Source organism: Ceraceosorus guamensis (assembly GCF_003144195.1).
Source record: "Ceraceosorus guamensis strain MCA 4658 unplaced genomic scaffold IE81scaffold_10, whole genome shotgun sequence".
Lineage (NCBI taxonomy): Eukaryota > Fungi > Basidiomycota > Exobasidiomycetes > Ceraceosorales > Ceraceosoraceae > Ceraceosorus > Ceraceosorus guamensis.
This window is the reverse complement of record NW_020290005.1, coordinates 370,235-386,744: the sequence shown is the minus strand read 5'-3', so window position 1 is coordinate 386,744 and position 16,510 is coordinate 370,235. Positions and strand designations below refer to the sequence as shown.

Below are 16,510 nucleotides of genomic sequence, written 5' to 3'. Positions count from 1 at the left end.
TCCTCTTTCGGTCGGCATAGAGGTTACGATGCAGCCAAAGCTCCCTCATTCATCAATCGTAACTGAGGCATTGCTCCAGACTTCAGGCACACACACAAGCGAGAGCGCCATGCTCGTGTCTCTGTACGCAGTCTGCGAATCGTCTCGAGAGAGAGGGGGAGGTATAGAGCATCCATCACCTGCTCTGTAAATATTCAAATCGTTCCGCCCTTCTAACAAAACTAGTCGAAACGTCAAAGTCGGCTGGAAGCGCGCATGTGGCTCACCCGCACGCAGCTCTAAGCAGCACTACCCAGAGCAGCAGGTTGATGATTATTGTCGAGCACGATCGCAAAAGTGGAGCGACAAATACCGACGAGTGCTGCGTCACGTAAACCGCTTTACATTCAATTGTAAACTCGCTTCTGCTCGACAAGCTACGAGACATGTGCTGCTGTCTTCCCCGCTCTATTCGTTCGAGAATTGGGCCTGCAAAGGAGGTTGCAATAGTGAGCACATGATTGACACGTCGTAATGCAAGGGCACGAACCTTGCGCTTCTCGGCGAAAGCATTCATGCCTTCCTTTTGATCCTTTGTCGCGAACAAGGCCTGGAAGATCCGACGCTCGAATCGGAGACCCTCGTGAAGTGATAGCTCAAAGGCTGTTCAGGTTGTGATGGCCAATCGCCGTGTGGACTACTTCAGCACTGGTAGTCTCACCCACGCTGAGGCAAGAGATGCCGCAACTCACATGCGTTGACCGCCTCTTTGGCAGCCTGAACAGCCACCTGACCCTTCTTTCCGATCTGCGCGCCCACCTTGACCGCTTCTTCGACCACATCTCCTTCGCGCACGACACGGCTGACAAGGCCATGCTTTTCAGCTTCATCAGCAGAAAGGTTGCGACCGGTCAAGACCAGCTCCATTGAAAGCGACTTGCCGAGCGCCTTCGTGAGCCTTTGTGAGCCGCCGGCGCCTGGAATGACTCCGAGATTGATCTCGGGCTGGCCAAAGTTGGCGGTGGGAGCTGCGAGGATGATGTCGCACATCATCGCGAGCTCGCAACCTCCTCCAAGCTGATACAGAGCGGCACAAAACTTTGATCAACTCGCAGCGCTGCAGCAGGAGCAAGCCGGTCTAGACTTACCGCAAACCCGCTGACTGCAGCAATGATAGGCTTTCGCACTTCACTGATCTTCGTCCAGTGCCCAAGAAAGTTGCTCTTGTAGGCACCAGCAAACTCCTTGCTCCTCATCTCCTTGATGTCTGCTCCAGCTGCGTTTGTGATTCAGGCGGCGAAGCGTCAGTTGCAAGCTCTCTGAAGGCGTGGTCATTGGATCTTTCTCACCAGCAAAGGCCTTCTCGCTTCCTGTGATGACAATCGCATTGACCGAAGCATCCTCATCCGCCGCTGCGGTAGCGTGGTTGAGCTCTGTGAATAGTTCGGAGTTGAGCGCGTTGAGCGCCTTGGGCCTGTTCAAGGTGATCAATGTGACTCCATTGCCAGCTTGGGAAACGATGATGTTTTTGTAGTCGCCGACATCGCTCGCAGGCGGTGTGGAGAGCCTCGGCACGGTCGAGTGGATGGTGCGCGAGGCGAAAGGAAGGGCAGTGCGGGCTTGCTGACTGAGGGTTGGCCTGGCAGCTGCAGCGAGGGTTGCAGAGGCGGTGCGTTGCGCAGCGACGCGGCAAGTAGGAGCGAGAGCGGCCAGCATTTTGTTGCGTGGCTGGGCAGACGTCGATAAAGTGTTTTCGTCTCAGCAGAGATGCAAAGAATCTGGTGGAGGAGTCCAAAGAATCTGGTGGAGGAGTGATCGTTTGCGAGCAAGATACAGAAGGATCACGAAGACCACTCACATCCATTCAGGGCCTCGGGCATTGCCGCGTGTGGAGCTCGGGAGAGAGCGAGCACGGACCTGTTTATGTTGTTCCCGAGTGCCGGCCGCTACACTGACGGGTCACGTGATTGGTTTCTTCCACAGCATTCGGCCAGGTCTGTTGGGCGTCCTGGCGCGCTATATATCGGAAGTCTGAGTTCAAGATTGTGTCGAGCTCGCTCAGATTGCTGACGACGAGCATGCAGGGATAGACAGCGCGGCAGCTTCACACACCATTCACGTATATACAGCAAGGATCTCAGCGAGGCGCTGTGGACACTCCAGCCAAATGATCGTGAATCAAAGGAATGCCCAACGCGGACCGCAAATTGGTCAATCTTGAATACGACTGATGCGGTGAAGGCTACGCAAACGAAGCTCAATCGCGCGCAAGAATGGCGGATCTTGAAGCAAGGATCACCGATCGTGAATGCTGTGGAGAGCATTTGCTGTGAATGAGGGAATCTCCATCGAACAAGCGCGACACATCAGCGCGGCCGCGAATGATGCATCGCAGTCCAGAAGCGACTGGCTGGCCGCCCTCAAACTGTCTGTCTCGGATGGGCGATAGCCGGCGTGAGAGGTCTTTATAGCTGTACCCGCAGCCATACTGTTGTATCTCTCCTACTTCGTTGCATTTAGAGCAGCCACCTCGATCCGCTCAGCTCGCCTACTCATTGAGCGACACGATGGAGGTGATGCCGCAACAGGGGTGCTGTCACGGTGAGGACGGCGGATGGCCCTGGGGCGAGACCAAAACAAATGGAGCGCTTGCTCTCGGTCAGGTGAGAACACTCAGACCGGACCTGATTCAACACCATCAGGTCTCTATATGATCGCGAATGCGACAATACGGATCCAGCTCTTCCTGACGCTTGATTCACGGGTGGTGATTCAAAACTGGTGACTGACAAGTCGCCGCAACGTCAAGAATCTTGAATCACAATGTGACGCGGCGAACCCTCTGCTGCGAGAGCCGAGAGCTATATATCTCAACAAGCAACAAGCAACATGCACATCCGCACTCACACTGTGACTGTTTCAAATTCACAAGTCGACAATACGTGCTTTGCGATTGCTTTGGTGGCCATAGAGATCACCGCATCACATATGGTACGAAGATGTCTGAGCTCACGACGGCCAAGGTAGCTGCATGCACATTGACATGGGCTCAGATCGGGCTCAGTACAGTCAATATGCAGAACTCGATCATCAACGCTCATCCTGAGACCAGCACAGCTATATATAGACACCACTTCACCCTCGCCATACTTCCTGGCATGTGGAAACTTCCCGTAGAAGCAAAGGTGAGTGAGCGCGCTGGCGGCGCAGCGAGCATCGTGGTTCAGCACTTGACTCATATCGATCACCATCTATACCGCGATCGAGAGCGTGCAGTTGCTGCTGGTGCGTCGCTGCCTGTATAGCTGCTGGCTGCAGGAAGCCTAGCACAGCCATGCGCGCGATCGAGGGTGAATTGGGCGCCGGTATATATATTCAAAATTAGTTTCCCAACACTCTTTTCTGACTGGACGCTTCAATCAGCCACGCCGACTGAACCGAAATCAAGCAAGATTCGTGCTGTCGTGACTCGTGACTGCGCATGATGGCACAGCTGATGGGCGATTTGATCGCCGATGCTAGAGCGCCGCGGCGGCCGGGTGTTTCAAATACCAGCATATCCATATATACATGCCTGCACATCAGCGCATACATCTGCGGTGTGTTGTCACGCTGGAGCACGAATGAAGGATGTACAGCAGCAGCTAGGATTTAAGGGGTTGCCAAGACTCGCGGTTCACGACTCAAGCGCCGCGTGTTTTATAGCACTCACAGACTTCCGTGGTATCAAGAGTGGGCGCACCCTCACGACTTGTTGGATGGTTCTGGGCTTAATGACTCGTGCTCGAGTCGTGAGTTGTACATGAGTTCAAGAGCGGTTTGACGCGTCCGCGAAGTTCATGCCATGCAGCAGTCGAGAGTCACGAGTCGTGAGTGTCGGTGGACAATCGTCCGAATCGTGACCCTGAATGGCTAGTCCTGTTCCTTGCAGAGCCAAGTAGCAGGACGTCAACAACATCAAGTCTAGCGGAAGGGTTGGCTACTGCTGCTCCTGCGGCGCGTATAGCAGCTCAATTAGACGAGCCCTCGCTCAATGGGTCACTTTGGTCTTGCTCCACACCACCCTCTGATCAGCAGTTCCTTTGTCATTCCGCAAGGCTTTGCACCCCGCATCACCTCATGACCCTATTCATCTCCGCTCAAAAGGTGCTGCCACCATCGCCTTTCGTTGGCCAGCTCCATCCTCCCTCGCTCCACTGAGCTTCGGATGGCGAGCTGCTTCATCATGTCCAACGTCGCCGCGCAGACGCACACTAGCTGGGCGCTACTACCATGTCGGATTTTGGAAAGTGAGTCTGGCTCGGCACTCGCCAGTAAAATTCCTCAAGCTCAAGCTCGTTTGTTGCGATCAGATATCGTTGGACAAGTGGCTCAGCACCACGATGGTAGGATCAGCCCACTGCTCTTCATCTGCAAAGCGTTCAATCGGGCCGCCTGCAACGTGCTGTACGCGGGTGAGCGGTACGAGAGCGGGCTTGGCAGCCGCCACAAGGCACGAGACTGATTCCAGCGGCCGTCAAACAGAATTGGTCATCGTAGACGAAGAAGACTTCGTGGCGCGACCTGCCATACATAGCAAGATCGAAGCCGTCATCCAGTACCACGCCTCGTAAGCGCAATCTAATGTCTCGCAAACACCCGGGTCATCGCCCGCTGTCCGCTGAATCTGCCCGCTCGTCACTTCTCCGACAGTCTTGCCAAGTATGTACGTCGACTCACCATCGTCAGCCAAACCGCGCACCCACGAGTCGGCAGTCCTCGAGATGCCGCCAACGACTTCCAGCCAGCATGCAGGAGAAGCCTGAGCCCTGAGAGCTTTATGGGCTTCCTCGCGCTTCTGCCCGCCCTCAAGGCATTCATATGGTCCGTAGCTTCCGGGCGCCTCGCTGGTAGAGATACTGACGAGCACGGAATCACCTTTCCCAGGTCGACCGATCGAGTGCCCTTTGCGTCGCTCTGCGCGTGTTTGGCAGTCACTGCCCGCCACCTGCAGACGCTGATAGTACACCCTATACAGCTGCAGACACCCGGAAAGCTGCTATCTCGCGGTACAGACACACTCCGACATCGCCGATCGAGCGCCGATCTCAGCGACACTAGCCTAGAGGAGGAATTCTCACTGCGGACAAACTCCTCAAAGGGAGGTGGAGCCTTCGATGCAGCTCTTCATCCGTCAGAGGACCTGGACAGGCTAGCTCGTTGGGAAGCCAAGAGCACTCACCTTCTACCGCACCTCCGAGCCCTCAGTCTCAGCTGCCTCAGTGCCGAAGGAGCACGGAATCTTGTGCTCACCATGCACTACCTCCCCAAGCTCCAGAGCTTGACCTTGGATTTCGCATTTGTCGATGACGCGCTACTAAGTGCAGTGGCGGCGTCTTGCCGAGCGCTGCAACAATTGACTCTGCGGAGCACTGGTACCAAGGTGTGTGGACCACTCGAAGAGGGCAAGTGTGGTGCCAAGCTTATACTCTCAGCATGGCCCCACCATTCCAGGCCACAGATGACGGAATCATCGCGCTCATGAAAGAGTGCGACGAGCTCCGCTCGTTGAACCTGAGCGAGGTACAAGGTCAGCAGTCAGCGAAGCGCGTGTTGTCGCTCCTTCGTAACGTTTGCTGAGCTACACTCACCTGAAGACAGGCCGTTTCAGTCGAAGACTGTGGACTCGTTGTAGCGCGCTTCCCTCTGTTCTAGACACGTTCGAAATTTCAGTCAACGAGGTCGCATCTCATCACTCGTAAGTGCCAATCTCTCATGTGCGCACAGACTGTTTCCTCACGTGTGCCTCTTTGGGCTTCAGTTGGGCGAGTGACCATCTCGACACCGCCTTTAGCCTACTACATCAAAGCCCGTTCGGTTTGCGCAACTTTGCCATTCGTCGAATCGTACCATCAGAGGCTCTCGTAGCTGTTGCGTCGGATCACGGGCTCGGAGCGCCAATGGTCATGGAAGCAAGCTCTCCAGGCAGCCTCGTACGGTCTTGCCACCCAATGGTCCTTCCAAGAGCTCTGCCTACTGGTGCAATGACTTCACTGATCACGCATGGTGCCTCGCTTCAGAAGCTCGAGGTCAGTCCGAGCTGCGTGTGGGAGTGAAAGACGGCTCGTCTGACCTTTCTGAGCCATGGCCACAGCTCGACTTCTTCATTTTGTCCATCGGCGAGCTTCAAGCCTTGCTACACGTATGCCACAATCTGGAGCTGCTCAAAGTGCTTGTCGATGCGCCCATGGAGAAACTGGTGAGGTGATGAGCCTTACACATTTGTCCGAGCCTGGCCCACATCTGCTGACAAGCCGCGCAGTTGTCGGTCTCTTCGGCGTTCGTGCCCCTCACGCGCCTGCACACATTTGCTTTCACCCTAGCGCTGCCCCATTGCTTCTCTACCAAGGGCTTTGCACCAAGTGCAGGTTATCAACAGGGATCAAACGGCGGGCCAGGGTGTGCAGGAAACACCAGCCCATCGCTTCCGAAGTTCGTCTCACAAGCCAGCTGGAGTCGCGAGGGAGGCAGCCCTGACCTCGGCGGCGCTTTCGAATGCCCCTCGTGTCCTGATGGTCAAGAAGCAGCACACACTGGGATAGGCAGGGGCAGCTCAGTGGCGATGTCGCCGTCCAGTGGGCGTCTTCCCCAGCCGCTGCCCCCTTTGGCAGCAGATCTCTTGCTGCCGCCCAAGCGCGACATCCGCAAGTGAATTCTCTTGTGCTCGAGCACATTCGTGTACGCCTGCTGAACATTTTCTGCTTTTCGACGGGCGCACTTCACAGATTTGCGAGGCGATGCCAGAGCCTCAAGGTGATGAGGTGGACGGGAAGACACGGTAAAGGCGAATGGCGCATTTCTGGCACATCTGCGCAGAATATCGACTTCTTTCCAGCGGTCCATTTGTCGATACCTACGGGTCGACTGGAAGACACGATGCTCGAGCGGGCGGCAGAAGCAAAGGATCACGTAGCTGCAGAGAGCGCTTCTGCACATGTAATAGAGGATCTTTGTGGGGGTTTGCTCGGGCTATCTGTCGATGGACAGCCTGTGGAGGACTTGAGTGGCGATCGCGTTCATCACAATCTCGCGCCGGAGCAGCAGCCACTTGCCCCCAAGGCTCTACGTGCGCCCCGCTCGAGCCCAGCAAAGAGCAGATCATCCGCCACGCCCTCCGACGCCGCGCCGCGGCCTCCAGCCGCAACGACGAAGGCACGATCGAACACTCTCGCGATTGCAATTCCCAATCAAAAGACGACGAGTACCCCTGCAGCCAGCTTGATCAGACCATCAGGCAGTCTCAACGCTGACCTCGTGAGGGCTGCAGTGCCAGCGCAGCCCGTTGGACGCTCGCCCCAGTCGGCCTCGAGCTCATCGTCACCGACAAGGACGTGGAGCGCAGTGGCGGCTGCTGCTCCGCCAAAGACCCCCTCTACGTCCCCTGTCGTGCAAAAAGCTGTAGCCCTTCCTGCAGGGTCTGCAGGAGCTCAGTTGCCCGAGCGGCCATTCACGCCAGTGGGCAGAACCCGTCCAGTCCAGCCAACAGGACTTCCTCGAGCCGTGTTGGAGCACCTCCCTCGCATGCGCCCGAATGCTGTAGCAACATCCAACGATGGCAGTGCTCACGCACGTCGTGCCTCTGCCCGTGATCCGAGTGTAGAGAGGGTAGAGCGAAGAAAGAAAAGCCTCAAAGAGGAGCTCGACGCTGCCTCCATGGCAAAAGCACCCACCGGCAGAATTCGCAAGACTAAAGGTCTGAAGAGGCCCAATCAGCGCGGCGCTGCATCTGGCGCCAACAGCCAGAATCGAACAAAATGAATTAGCCAACTGACACCGACGAGATTCTTCTCACAGTGGGGGACATTTCTCTGGCAGCACGAGTGTTCCCCAAGCCACTTTTGAAAGCGGTCAAGCGATAGGCCTGCAACTTTCATCATGTAGAGTCAGACGACACACAGAAATGCAAACACGTTCATAGCGACGTATGGGCTGTCAAACTCACACTGATCAGCATTGGTATGGGCGTCCCTGGCGCGTGTGTTGCTGATCGACGTGTCAGATTGTCCGATTGCGATTTCTGATTGCCAAGCAAGCCGAGTGTTTCTCGACCTTTGCGCGACTGCGTGTTAAATTGACGCGTCTGCTGCTGCTGCAATTGTGGGTTACGCGACGCGCTTTTTTTTCGCTCGCTCCGCGCGCGCGCGGAAGAATGTGAGCGCAGCTGATATATGATGGCTGCATGCAGCAATCGTGAATGCCGCCGATCAAAGCGCGCCTATATAGCCTAGCGCGGCGAGGCTGAAGCAACCAACACCGCAATTCGAGATTTTTACGATTGTTGGTGGCCCTCAAGGTGACCATCTTCTCTATTGGCTTCACCCAGTCGCGAGCGTAGAGTCCCTCTCTCATCACCACTAGGCAGTACAGTCTCATTGGAAGGCAACAGTGGCGGCACGCTGATCATTACCAGGATATCACCGGCCATGGCAGACCAGGTAATTGGGGTACTCGAAGCGACGCTTTCGCCAGACGCCAACGTACGCACACAGGCTGAGCTTCAGCTATCGTCGATCCACGCTGAGGCGGAATGCGGCTCAATACTGGCGGACGCTCTTTTGGCAGCTCAGCTACCCATGCACATTCGCCAAGCAGCAGGCATCAATTTGAGGAAGTGGGTGAACGAGAGATGGTCTCCTCAATTATCGGCTTACATCGGCCTCAGAGACCCAAGCGGGAGCAGTGCAGCCATAGCGACTCCACCGGAGCTCAAAAGCAGCATCAGAGCCAAATTGCTGGAAGCGTTGAAGCTGCGGGAGAAACCGCTCAGGCTGGCGGCCGCGTACGCCCTCTCAGCGGCTAGTGCTCCTGATTGGCCAGACGATGCGCCGGAGCTGCTGCCGTCGATCCAGCAATTGCTGGACCAGCAAAGCTCTTCCAACGTCGATGCGGTACACGGTGCTATGGCATTCTTGTCGGACTTTGTGTCTGGGGATCTGGACGAGAACCAGATCGTGGCGGTGTCGAGACAGTTGCTGCCGAGCTTAGAGCGAGTGCTCGGTGCTGATCAGGTGAGCATGCGAGAAAGGGAGTGGCCGGAGCTCATTCCTGGCCAGAATTGTTCACAAGCTGACTGATATGCACGTGGTAATTCTGCAGCAATACTCGGGCTTTGTTCGCGCTCGAGCGGTGCTGGTCTTCAGACATCTCCTCGAGACGCTCTTCATGGTGCGCGAGTCGTATCCCGAAGCGTCTCAAGCGACGGCAGACGAGGTCTTGCCGCGGTGGCTGGCAGCTTTGGAAGGCATTGTCGTGAGCGCGCAAGCGTCGCTGAGCTTGGAAGTGCTGGGCTTGCAGGAGCAAATTTGGAAGGTGAGCCACGCCGCTAAATTGCTCATTGCATCGCTTGGTGTCATTCACGCTCCCCTCGATGGCTCTACGCGCAGACCCTCAAGGTGGCTCTGAACTTCAGGAGCCACATCAAACCCTACATTGCTCGCCTCACCAACATAGCAGTCTCCAACCTGGCACAGCTCACCTCAGCCTTTACTGCAGCTCACGTGTCGCCGAGCGAAGATGGGCCTTCGGCTGCTGGATCCACCGAAGGCGATAGCGACGTGTCTTCAGACGTGCCTCGTCTCGCTTCGCAAATTCTCGACTTTGTCACGAGCTCGATTCGGCTACCCTCCGCCAAGTCTGCACTGCTGCATGTGGATAGCACCACCGCTGCGAGTGCACCGCCCCCAGCACTGGCATCCTTGGTCGAATCGCTGCGCAGCTTCTCAAGGATGACGCGCGAAGATGAGGAGGAATGGTCAAGCGACATCGGCGCCTTCGTTGCTGCTTCGGACGATGAAGAAGGGCTTGGCTGGGCTCTTCGAGGAAGTTGTGCGGATGCTTTGGGCGGCCTCCTCGAAGATGCCGCACAACCCACGCTCGGATGTCTGCAACGCGTGGCAGAGTCCACTGCTCGCCACGTCAGCGACACCCACGGTCCCGATGTTTGGAAGGAAAGCGAAGCGGCTTTGGCGCTGTTCGGAGGAGTCGCAGAAGCTGTGTTGGAGCACAAGGAGGAGGATGCGGCTGGTAGTAGTTGCACCACGGCCGGCGCCCTCGATCTGGGAAATATCTTCACCACCATGGTACTGCCGAACATGTCCCTTCGTTCCGGTCCCTTTTTGCTTGGACGATGCTTCGTGTTTGCATCTCAGTACGCTTCCGCATTACCTCCACCCCTCGCAGCTGAGATCTTGGAAGCAGCAGTGCGAAGCGTTGAGGACAACTCTAGCGATGGAGCCGAGGGCGATGCTATCATCAAGCTGTCTGCAGTGCGATGTATCAAAAAGTGGGTCTGGCAGCGGTGCAAGCTGGTCATGCATTTAGAGGCACGACTGACCTACAACTTCTCCCGGATTCGCCGCCAGCTTCTACCGCCACCTGGACGCGCAAGCTGTGAGGCCATACTCTGCACGAGTCGTATCTCGTCTGGGCCCTCTACTGGCTGTCACTACCACTTCAACGCTCGTCTTGATCGTAGAAACGCTCCAGCTGGTGGCCACTCAGAGTCAAGATGAGCACGGCGGTACTAACGCTAATGGCGTGCCCGCAGGGGTTTATGCAGAGGTGATCAATGCAACGCTAACGGCGTGGTGTAGGGATGCGAAAGGTGAGCGAGCTGGACTCCATCGACTCAACTGCCCGATTTCTGACCGCGCTCGCAACAACAGACCACGTCTTGCTCTCTGTTGTCGAGGACATGCTTGAGTTACTCGCTGGAGGAGCATCGCACGCGCACGCACACGCGGTCACATCATCTGCTCTGGCGGCCCTTTCGCAAATCGTCAAGCAGAAGGAGAGCGGTAATGTTGACTCGGAGGGCGCCGTACTCGCAGCCGGCTCTTTCGAGCTCATGGCTGCGACGCTTCGAGGAGCCTCTAGCGACACATTGTCACACATCGACTTGTCTCAAGAGGTGTTGCCTGCCCTCGTGGCAACTTTGACGGTCAGCGACGATCGCGATATCCTGCAGGTAAGCCATCTAAGTCAAGCGATCGCAGATGTTGCTGTCGGCTTAAGCTCTTGGACCCTCAAAAACAGCGCGGCGTCGAATGCTTGACACATCTTGTCCGGAAAGCTACGCAGCAAACGCTTGCGTGGACCGAGCCCGGGACTGGCACAACTTCCATCCAGAAGACTCTTGCAATCGTCGCCCGGCTTCTGGAGCCTGCCGACGAGTTTGAGAGCGGAGGCCTTGCGGTCGGGGACCTGCTCATTGCCCTTCTGCGCAAGGCCCCGCAAGCTGTCGTTGAGGTCCTGCCGGACCTACTTCGCGCTCTCGTCACGCGACTCGCGTCAGTTCGCACCTCTGCCTTTGCTCAATCCTTGATCGTCCCGTTCGCATATCTCATGCTCGAACAGGCGACAACGGTGATAGAGCTGCTCGAAGGATTCCACACCCAGCTGGCCAGTGAGTCGAGCGGCTCGGGCCAGACTGTGTCCGGTCTTGAGGTGCTGGCTAGGCGATGGGTCGAGCACGCAGAGACGATCCAAGGCTTTTGGGCTCAAAGAGTCAGGTGAGTCAATGACATGAGTCTTGATTGGCGTCGCGCTGATAAATCGAGTCTGTCAACTTCCATCGCAGCTCGATCGCACTTACCCGCCTGCTGGAGGCCAACAGACCTATCCTCTCCAACGTCATCGTCCAGGGAGACCTGTTGCCGGACAATTCAAATAGTGAGTTTGCCCTACGGTTCCCAGACTGTCCAAGCTAACGAGCCGCGTTGCTTGGCAGTCATTCGCACTCGGTCCAAAGCCAAGACGAGTGAGTCTGGAGCTCCGAGATGTTGTCAGAAGCCTGACGGCAGACTGCTACCGACGCTGCCGTGGAATCACCACTAATGCTGTCATAAGTCTCAAACAGTGCCTCACAAGTACAGCCAGATACCCATCTCTGCCAAGATGCTGAAGCTGCTTCTCAGTGACTGGCAACACGCAAGAAGAGGCCCACCCGGCCCCTCTGCAGATGATGCAGCGGATGGTGCGCGCACACCGGAGACTGACGATGAGGTGCGTAACACGCCTGCCGAATCACATGGGCAGTTGCTGACGCTATCTGATACTTCGCAGGACGGCGAATGGGATGACGAGGAGGACTATGCGCCTAAGAGGGGTGCTCTGGGAGATATCATTCTGTCAGGTAAGCTTACAGCGTCGCGCTATGGATCAAATAGAGACCGGTCTGCTCATTGCTGCGCTCGACTCCTCTAGATGTCCTGGGCCCCACGGGATTTCCTGGCTACGGCGAAGACGATCTTTTCGACCTCAACGGACCGGAAGATCCTGATCTCGCTTCGGACGAGGTGTACAACATGGATGCGAAGGTGAGAACAATTCGTCTTTGCTTGATCACGGATGTCCGCTAATGTCGTCAGTCGTGGGCAGGCATACCTCTCCAGCTTTTTGCGCTCTCAGATACAATTGCCTGACGCGAACGCTCGGTATGCGCCGTACCTCTCCAGTGAGGAACAGCAGGTTGCAAGAGCAGCGACGGGTGTCTGAACATTGGTCGTGTCAATCAGAGTCTTTGCAATGCAGTGAAGCGCATACCCGCTAATTTGAATGCACGATTAACATTCACAAAGCATCGCGTACGACTTGACCTCTTTCTTGGCGCTATGGGCGCCCAAAACGATGAGTTGGGCTGAATTATGTAGACGAAGATGTCATACCGAGTTGTGCATCTCCCTTGCCTCACTATAGGATATCGCCGCAGCTCGCCGCTGTCATTGTCCTGCGGCGAAAATTGTCAAAAGCAAATAAGGGAATGGGTCAGGCTGCTATGTCTGACTTGCCGTAGCCGTATACAGACGAGAAGATGAAAGACGAGTACAGCCACATCGCTGGCTTCTACAAAGATTGACGGGGCGGGAAAACATCTGTTCAATGCGAGTGACAAGGGCTTTGTGTCGCAAAGAGACGCCGCACAGTCAGTGAACTATTGAGATGTTTCTATTTCCCCCAAGAATAGCCAGAGCGGCCCAAGGCGCAACGTAGTCAGAGTGGTTGGGTGTGTTTGGATAAGTGTAACAGTGAGCACGGTCGCAAGATGAGGTGAGATGCAAAGGGTACAAAAAGTGTACGAGACTCGTTGGCAGCAGGCAGCCAAAATAGCGTCATGAGGACGCCGAGACAAGGATAGTTGCAGAGAGGCAGATATGCTAGGGCATTGAGATTGGCAATAGAAGGCGTTGATTGAGCGAGCGTTCTCCACGCGGCATCATACGTGCAGGGCGACCGACGCAATATCAGCTTCTGAACCAGCTTTCCACCCACGTAGTCACTGACTGCGCGGTGCCAGGTCTTTCAGCAGCAGCAGCAGCATCGTTGCCTCTGCGGTTAGCATCGGTATTTCTTGCTGTGGTTACGTCCAGAATTCTGTGCCTTTCCGCGTCTCGCACATTGGGATCTTCAACGTTGGGCGACCCAGGCAAGGAGGCAAGCAGACCTCTGTCTGCGAGTGCGCCCATGAACGCGTTGGCGATCGAGCTCGTGCGACCTGCTAAAGACCGTGTCTGATGCTGTCGTCGATGCGCAGACTCGTCCGACCACGTGCCGACGGATCTGCCGTCAGAGGCTCCTGGATACGGTGGTGGGCTTGGACTTCGGTCGCTGCCTCGTCTGCCGCCGTTACCGAGTCTCGTACTACCGCTCCTGCTGCCCGGTCTTGGGAAATAGCTAGCGAGTAGACCCTCACCCTGAGCCGAGCCCGCTTCCGGCATGTTGCCATCCGCAGCCAGTTGGTGCGGCGGTAGCTGATGCAGGCTAATGTCAAGAGCGTTCGGAGTTGGGGGATTATGTGGTGCATCTGCTGAGGACGCCGAGTCACGCCGAGGTGGCGAATTTTGACCCTGGGCGTTACGGACGATTTGAATGTCGGAAGGAAGCCTCGGACTCTCTGGGCTGCTGCGCCCTTGAGTCCTTCTGGAAGCGCGATGACGTCTCGACCGGGTCGGGGCTCGTCCACTAGCGCTAAAGCCCTCTGCGTGAGATTGCGACACGTCAGGGTGCTCGAGTGGCGGGGTCAATGGAGGCGGCGGTGTTGCTCTGCCCCCTGCTTGGGCGCTACTGCTTTGACCCGTTTCGATCAGCAGGCTCCCTCTTTCTTGACCGTACGCAGGAGGTGGAGCCAGGGTGCCAACCATTGGCGCGAGACCCCATTTCTTCACGTTCGCCTCAATGAACACGAAGCCAGCTTGGCCCAGATTGACGTGAACTTCTGCTGCGCCATCGGCGCCAACAGTGGGAAAGAGATTGTGTCTGTTGAGTCCAACAAATGCATCTTCCAGCTTCTTGCCATTCCGCGTAAAGAAGACTGTACCGGAGCGAGGTCTGTAGCCCACACCAATCACATCGCCTTGAACGTAGGCGGGTCCGTATGACTGCGCGGTGAAGGGATAATTGTGCGATTTGAAGCCATCCTGAGAAAAGTAGCCGACAGAAAATTTGCTCCAGCCTGCGTGCGAGAGAAGATGGTGTCAGCGGGAAGATGAGGCAAGCGTCATGGCTGACTGCCAACTCACCAGGCAGGCGGAAGCTCGGGTAAGGCTTCGTTGCCAAACCCAGACCGATGTTCGTGCCGGTCGGAAGGGTGAACATCTTGGCTTCCCAATAGTACACTTCGTTGAGCTTCGGGAGGGGCATATTGCTCTGCACACATGAGCCCCCACCCTCCTCGGGTGCCATGCCACCGCCATCCGCCAAGAACGTGATTTCCGTTCTAGCCTCGACAAAGACGCTGGCATTGCTTTCGTAGTCCGGATCAAAAGAGAATGCAGAGACTCCCTTTTCTTGAATCGTGAGGAACTGCGAGAGGGTAATGTCGGTGCTGAGGCTGCCAGGAGGATACGACGTTTGCCAAGCTTTGGCTCGATCATAGCCCCTTCTCGCGTTCGTGTCGACAGTGTCGAGCCAGCGCTCTTCTACGCCAGATATGCCACCTAGCCCTTCGAGCTCCTCCTCACGTCCGACATCCAAAGGCCCATCTCCATCCTGCAATGCAATTCTGGCGCGCCGACGAACAAAGATGACCAGGATGACAAAGATCAGTAGGAGGAACAGGAGGGTCGACAGGAGTATCAAGAGCGGTAGAATAAGCACGATGGCATCTTCTGGCGAGTCTGGTCGACGATAAATCGGTCCTGTGCCAGGCGCCTCGTCCTCGAGCAAATTGCGCATTCCACGCTGGCGCCACCGGAACTGGCCGTCGTTGCTTCTCACGAGCCGAGAGGCATCGGAATCGTCTGCCCGAGGCCAAGAGCGGACATAGCCGCCGCGACGACCTTGTCGAGCAGCCCCAAAAGCGAGTTGGGGCTGATCAACCCTACCAAATACACCATCTTGCCAGGCTCGCGCGTCGCCTGCTCGTCGAACATCACTGGGGCGCACGCCAATGTCGACCTCGTCCAGCAGTGAGCGGGACACAGCAGACGACTCTGGTGTGGTGTCCTGCACGCGTCCTCGAACCTGAGGTCCATCAGTGTCGAGGTATTGCCGCCTGCTGCCGTCCTGCTCTGCATCTCTGGCCGGAGGCACTGACGTGTCCTTTATGAATGCCGCGCTCCACCAATGCGGGCGAGGTGAAGCTTCGAGCAGATCCGCATCGAGGTACCGTTGGGGGCCACCTTCGGCAGCACCATTATCCGTAGCGGCATTGTCCGCCAAAGAAGAGACGCTCTCCCCTCCGAGCGCTCCTCGCGAGCCTTCTCCTTTCCGCTCCATTTGGGACAGTCGGGTCCTGGATAGTTCCAATTGCTTCTCCCATGCTAGCCTCCACCTCTCGCTTTGCTGCTTCGCATTGAGGTCGTTCGATGTGGCTGCCTTTACAATGCGCCCCTGAGATGACTCCTTGCCTGTGGCTACAGACGAGACAACGAAAGGACGAGCGCCGTCGTCTCCACTGATAGCGCTGCCCTCTATCGTGGGCTGGCGAGTCTTCATGTTGACAGTGAATGCTAGAACCCTGCAGACTCCCAGCCAAGGATGCGCGAACTTGAGTTGGTCGACGCTATAGAGAATGGCGTGTCTACGCAGAAGGCCAACAACAAGCGGGGTAGGAGGGCCTGTGTTTGGGTGTGGATTGCAAGCTTCAGAGAAGCGAGCGTGAGATCACTACTCGTGTCAACGCTTTATTCCGTGCGCTGGTTGGTTGGATGGCGATCAGCCCGTCGCAATGCGATAAGTGGCGCGTGAGAGTGCAAGATTAACCGGAGCGATTGGGCCGTGGCAAGTCACGAGCGTACGTGCCATGAATCATCTGGGAGACGGACCAGAGGCGATGTTGATGTCTCGGCCAGTTGAAGAACGAGGCTTTGAGAGAGACCGGGCGTCAGATCGAGCGAGGGGGTTGAAGTGAGTGGAGACGTCTTGATGAGCGAGCGGGTCCTGACTTGTGACTCTCGTATAGTCGTCACAACCACGAGTGACACACCCTAGTCACGAGTGGTATTAGTGAGCGCTTTGACTCTGACTAGCATTACGCATGGAGCACCTTGACTGA

At 56.5% G+C, this 16,510-nt stretch overlaps 4 protein-coding genes across 4 annotated transcripts; 2 read left to right on the top strand and 2 right to left on the bottom strand.

Moving 5' to 3' along the window:
• Positions 1 to 363: 363 nt before the first annotated feature.
• On the bottom strand, positions 364 to 1,805 carry IE81DRAFT_298962 (ClpP/crotonase). The gene is made up of 5 exons (XM_025512194.1): positions 1,329 to 1,805; positions 1,128 to 1,255; positions 732 to 1,056; positions 530 to 642; positions 364 to 468 (listed from the first exon to the last, which is right to left on the bottom strand). The coding sequence occupies exons 1-5, from the start codon at positions 1,693 to 1,695 to the stop codon at positions 448 to 450; spliced, it is 954 nt and encodes a 317-aa protein (XP_025371766.1). The 5' UTR covers positions 1,696 to 1,805; the 3' UTR covers positions 364 to 447.
• A 2,254-nt stretch (positions 1,806 to 4,059) lies between these two features.
• Positions 4,060 to 7,922, top strand: IE81DRAFT_364870 (hypothetical protein). The gene is made up of 10 exons (XM_025516893.1): positions 4,060 to 4,268; positions 4,332 to 4,433; positions 4,504 to 4,588; positions 4,672 to 5,401; positions 5,473 to 5,548; positions 5,620 to 5,716; positions 5,780 to 6,047; positions 6,113 to 6,217; positions 6,281 to 6,666; positions 6,744 to 7,922. The coding sequence occupies exons 1-10, from the start codon at positions 4,187 to 4,189 to the stop codon at positions 7,774 to 7,776; spliced, it is 2,964 nt and encodes a 987-aa protein (XP_025371765.1). The 5' UTR covers positions 4,060 to 4,186; the 3' UTR covers positions 7,777 to 7,922.
• A 318-nt stretch (positions 7,923 to 8,240) lies between these two features.
• IE81DRAFT_321228 (ARM repeat-containing protein) lies at positions 8,241 to 12,583 on the top strand. Its single transcript, XM_025513276.1, has 12 exons — positions 8,241 to 9,026; positions 9,115 to 9,327; positions 9,402 to 10,300; positions 10,380 to 10,621; positions 10,683 to 10,984; positions 11,053 to 11,528; positions 11,597 to 11,688; positions 11,747 to 11,776; positions 11,876 to 12,021; positions 12,082 to 12,151; positions 12,223 to 12,335; positions 12,397 to 12,583. The coding sequence occupies exons 1-12, from the start codon at positions 8,442 to 8,444 to the stop codon at positions 12,511 to 12,513; spliced, it is 3,285 nt and encodes a 1,094-aa protein (XP_025371764.1). The 5' UTR covers positions 8,241 to 8,441; the 3' UTR covers positions 12,514 to 12,583.
• A 676-nt stretch (positions 12,584 to 13,259) lies between these two features.
• On the bottom strand, positions 13,260 to 15,951 carry IE81DRAFT_345583 (SPRY-domain-containing protein; the record flags this gene model as incomplete). The annotated part of the gene is made up of 2 exons (XM_025515930.1): positions 13,260 to 14,467; positions 14,535 to 15,951. The coding sequence occupies 2 exons, from the start codon at positions 15,949 to 15,951 to the stop codon at positions 13,260 to 13,262; spliced, it is 2,625 nt and encodes an 874-aa protein (XP_025371763.1).
• Positions 15,952 to 16,510: the final 559 nt, after the last annotated feature.

Coding starts and splice junctions, on each gene's coding strand:
- IE81DRAFT_364870 (XM_025516893.1), top strand. CDS start 4,187: ATGGCGAGCTGCTTCATCATGTCCAACGTCGCCGCGCAGACGCACACT. Junction 4,434..4,503: donor CTGCAACGTGCTGTACGCGG/GTGAGCGGTACG, acceptor GCCGTCAAACAG/AATTGGTCATCGTAGACGAA. Junction 5,549..5,619: donor GAACCTGAGCGAGGTACAAG/GTCAGCAGTCAG, acceptor ACCTGAAGACAG/GCCGTTTCAGTCGAAGACTG.
- IE81DRAFT_321228 (XM_025513276.1), top strand. CDS start 8,442: ATGGCAGACCAGGTAATTGGGGTACTCGAAGCGACGCTTTCGCCAGAC. Junction 9,027..9,114: donor GAGTGCTCGGTGCTGATCAG/GTGAGCATGCGA, acceptor GTAATTCTGCAG/CAATACTCGGGCTTTGTTCG. Junction 10,985..11,052: donor ACGATCGCGATATCCTGCAG/GTAAGCCATCTA, acceptor CCTCAAAAACAG/CGCGGCGTCGAATGCTTGAC.
- IE81DRAFT_298962 (XM_025512194.1), bottom strand. CDS start 1,695: ATGCTGGCCGCTCTCGCTCCTACTTGCCGCGTCGCTGCGCAACGCACC. Junction 1,057..1,127: donor CTGCAGTCAGCGGGTTTGCG/GTAAGTCTAGAC, acceptor GCTCTGTATCAG/CTTGGAGGAGGTTGCGAGCT. Junction 643..731: donor CAAAGAGGCGGTCAACGCAT/GTGAGTTGCGGC, acceptor CAACCTGAACAG/CCTTTGAGCTATCACTTCAC.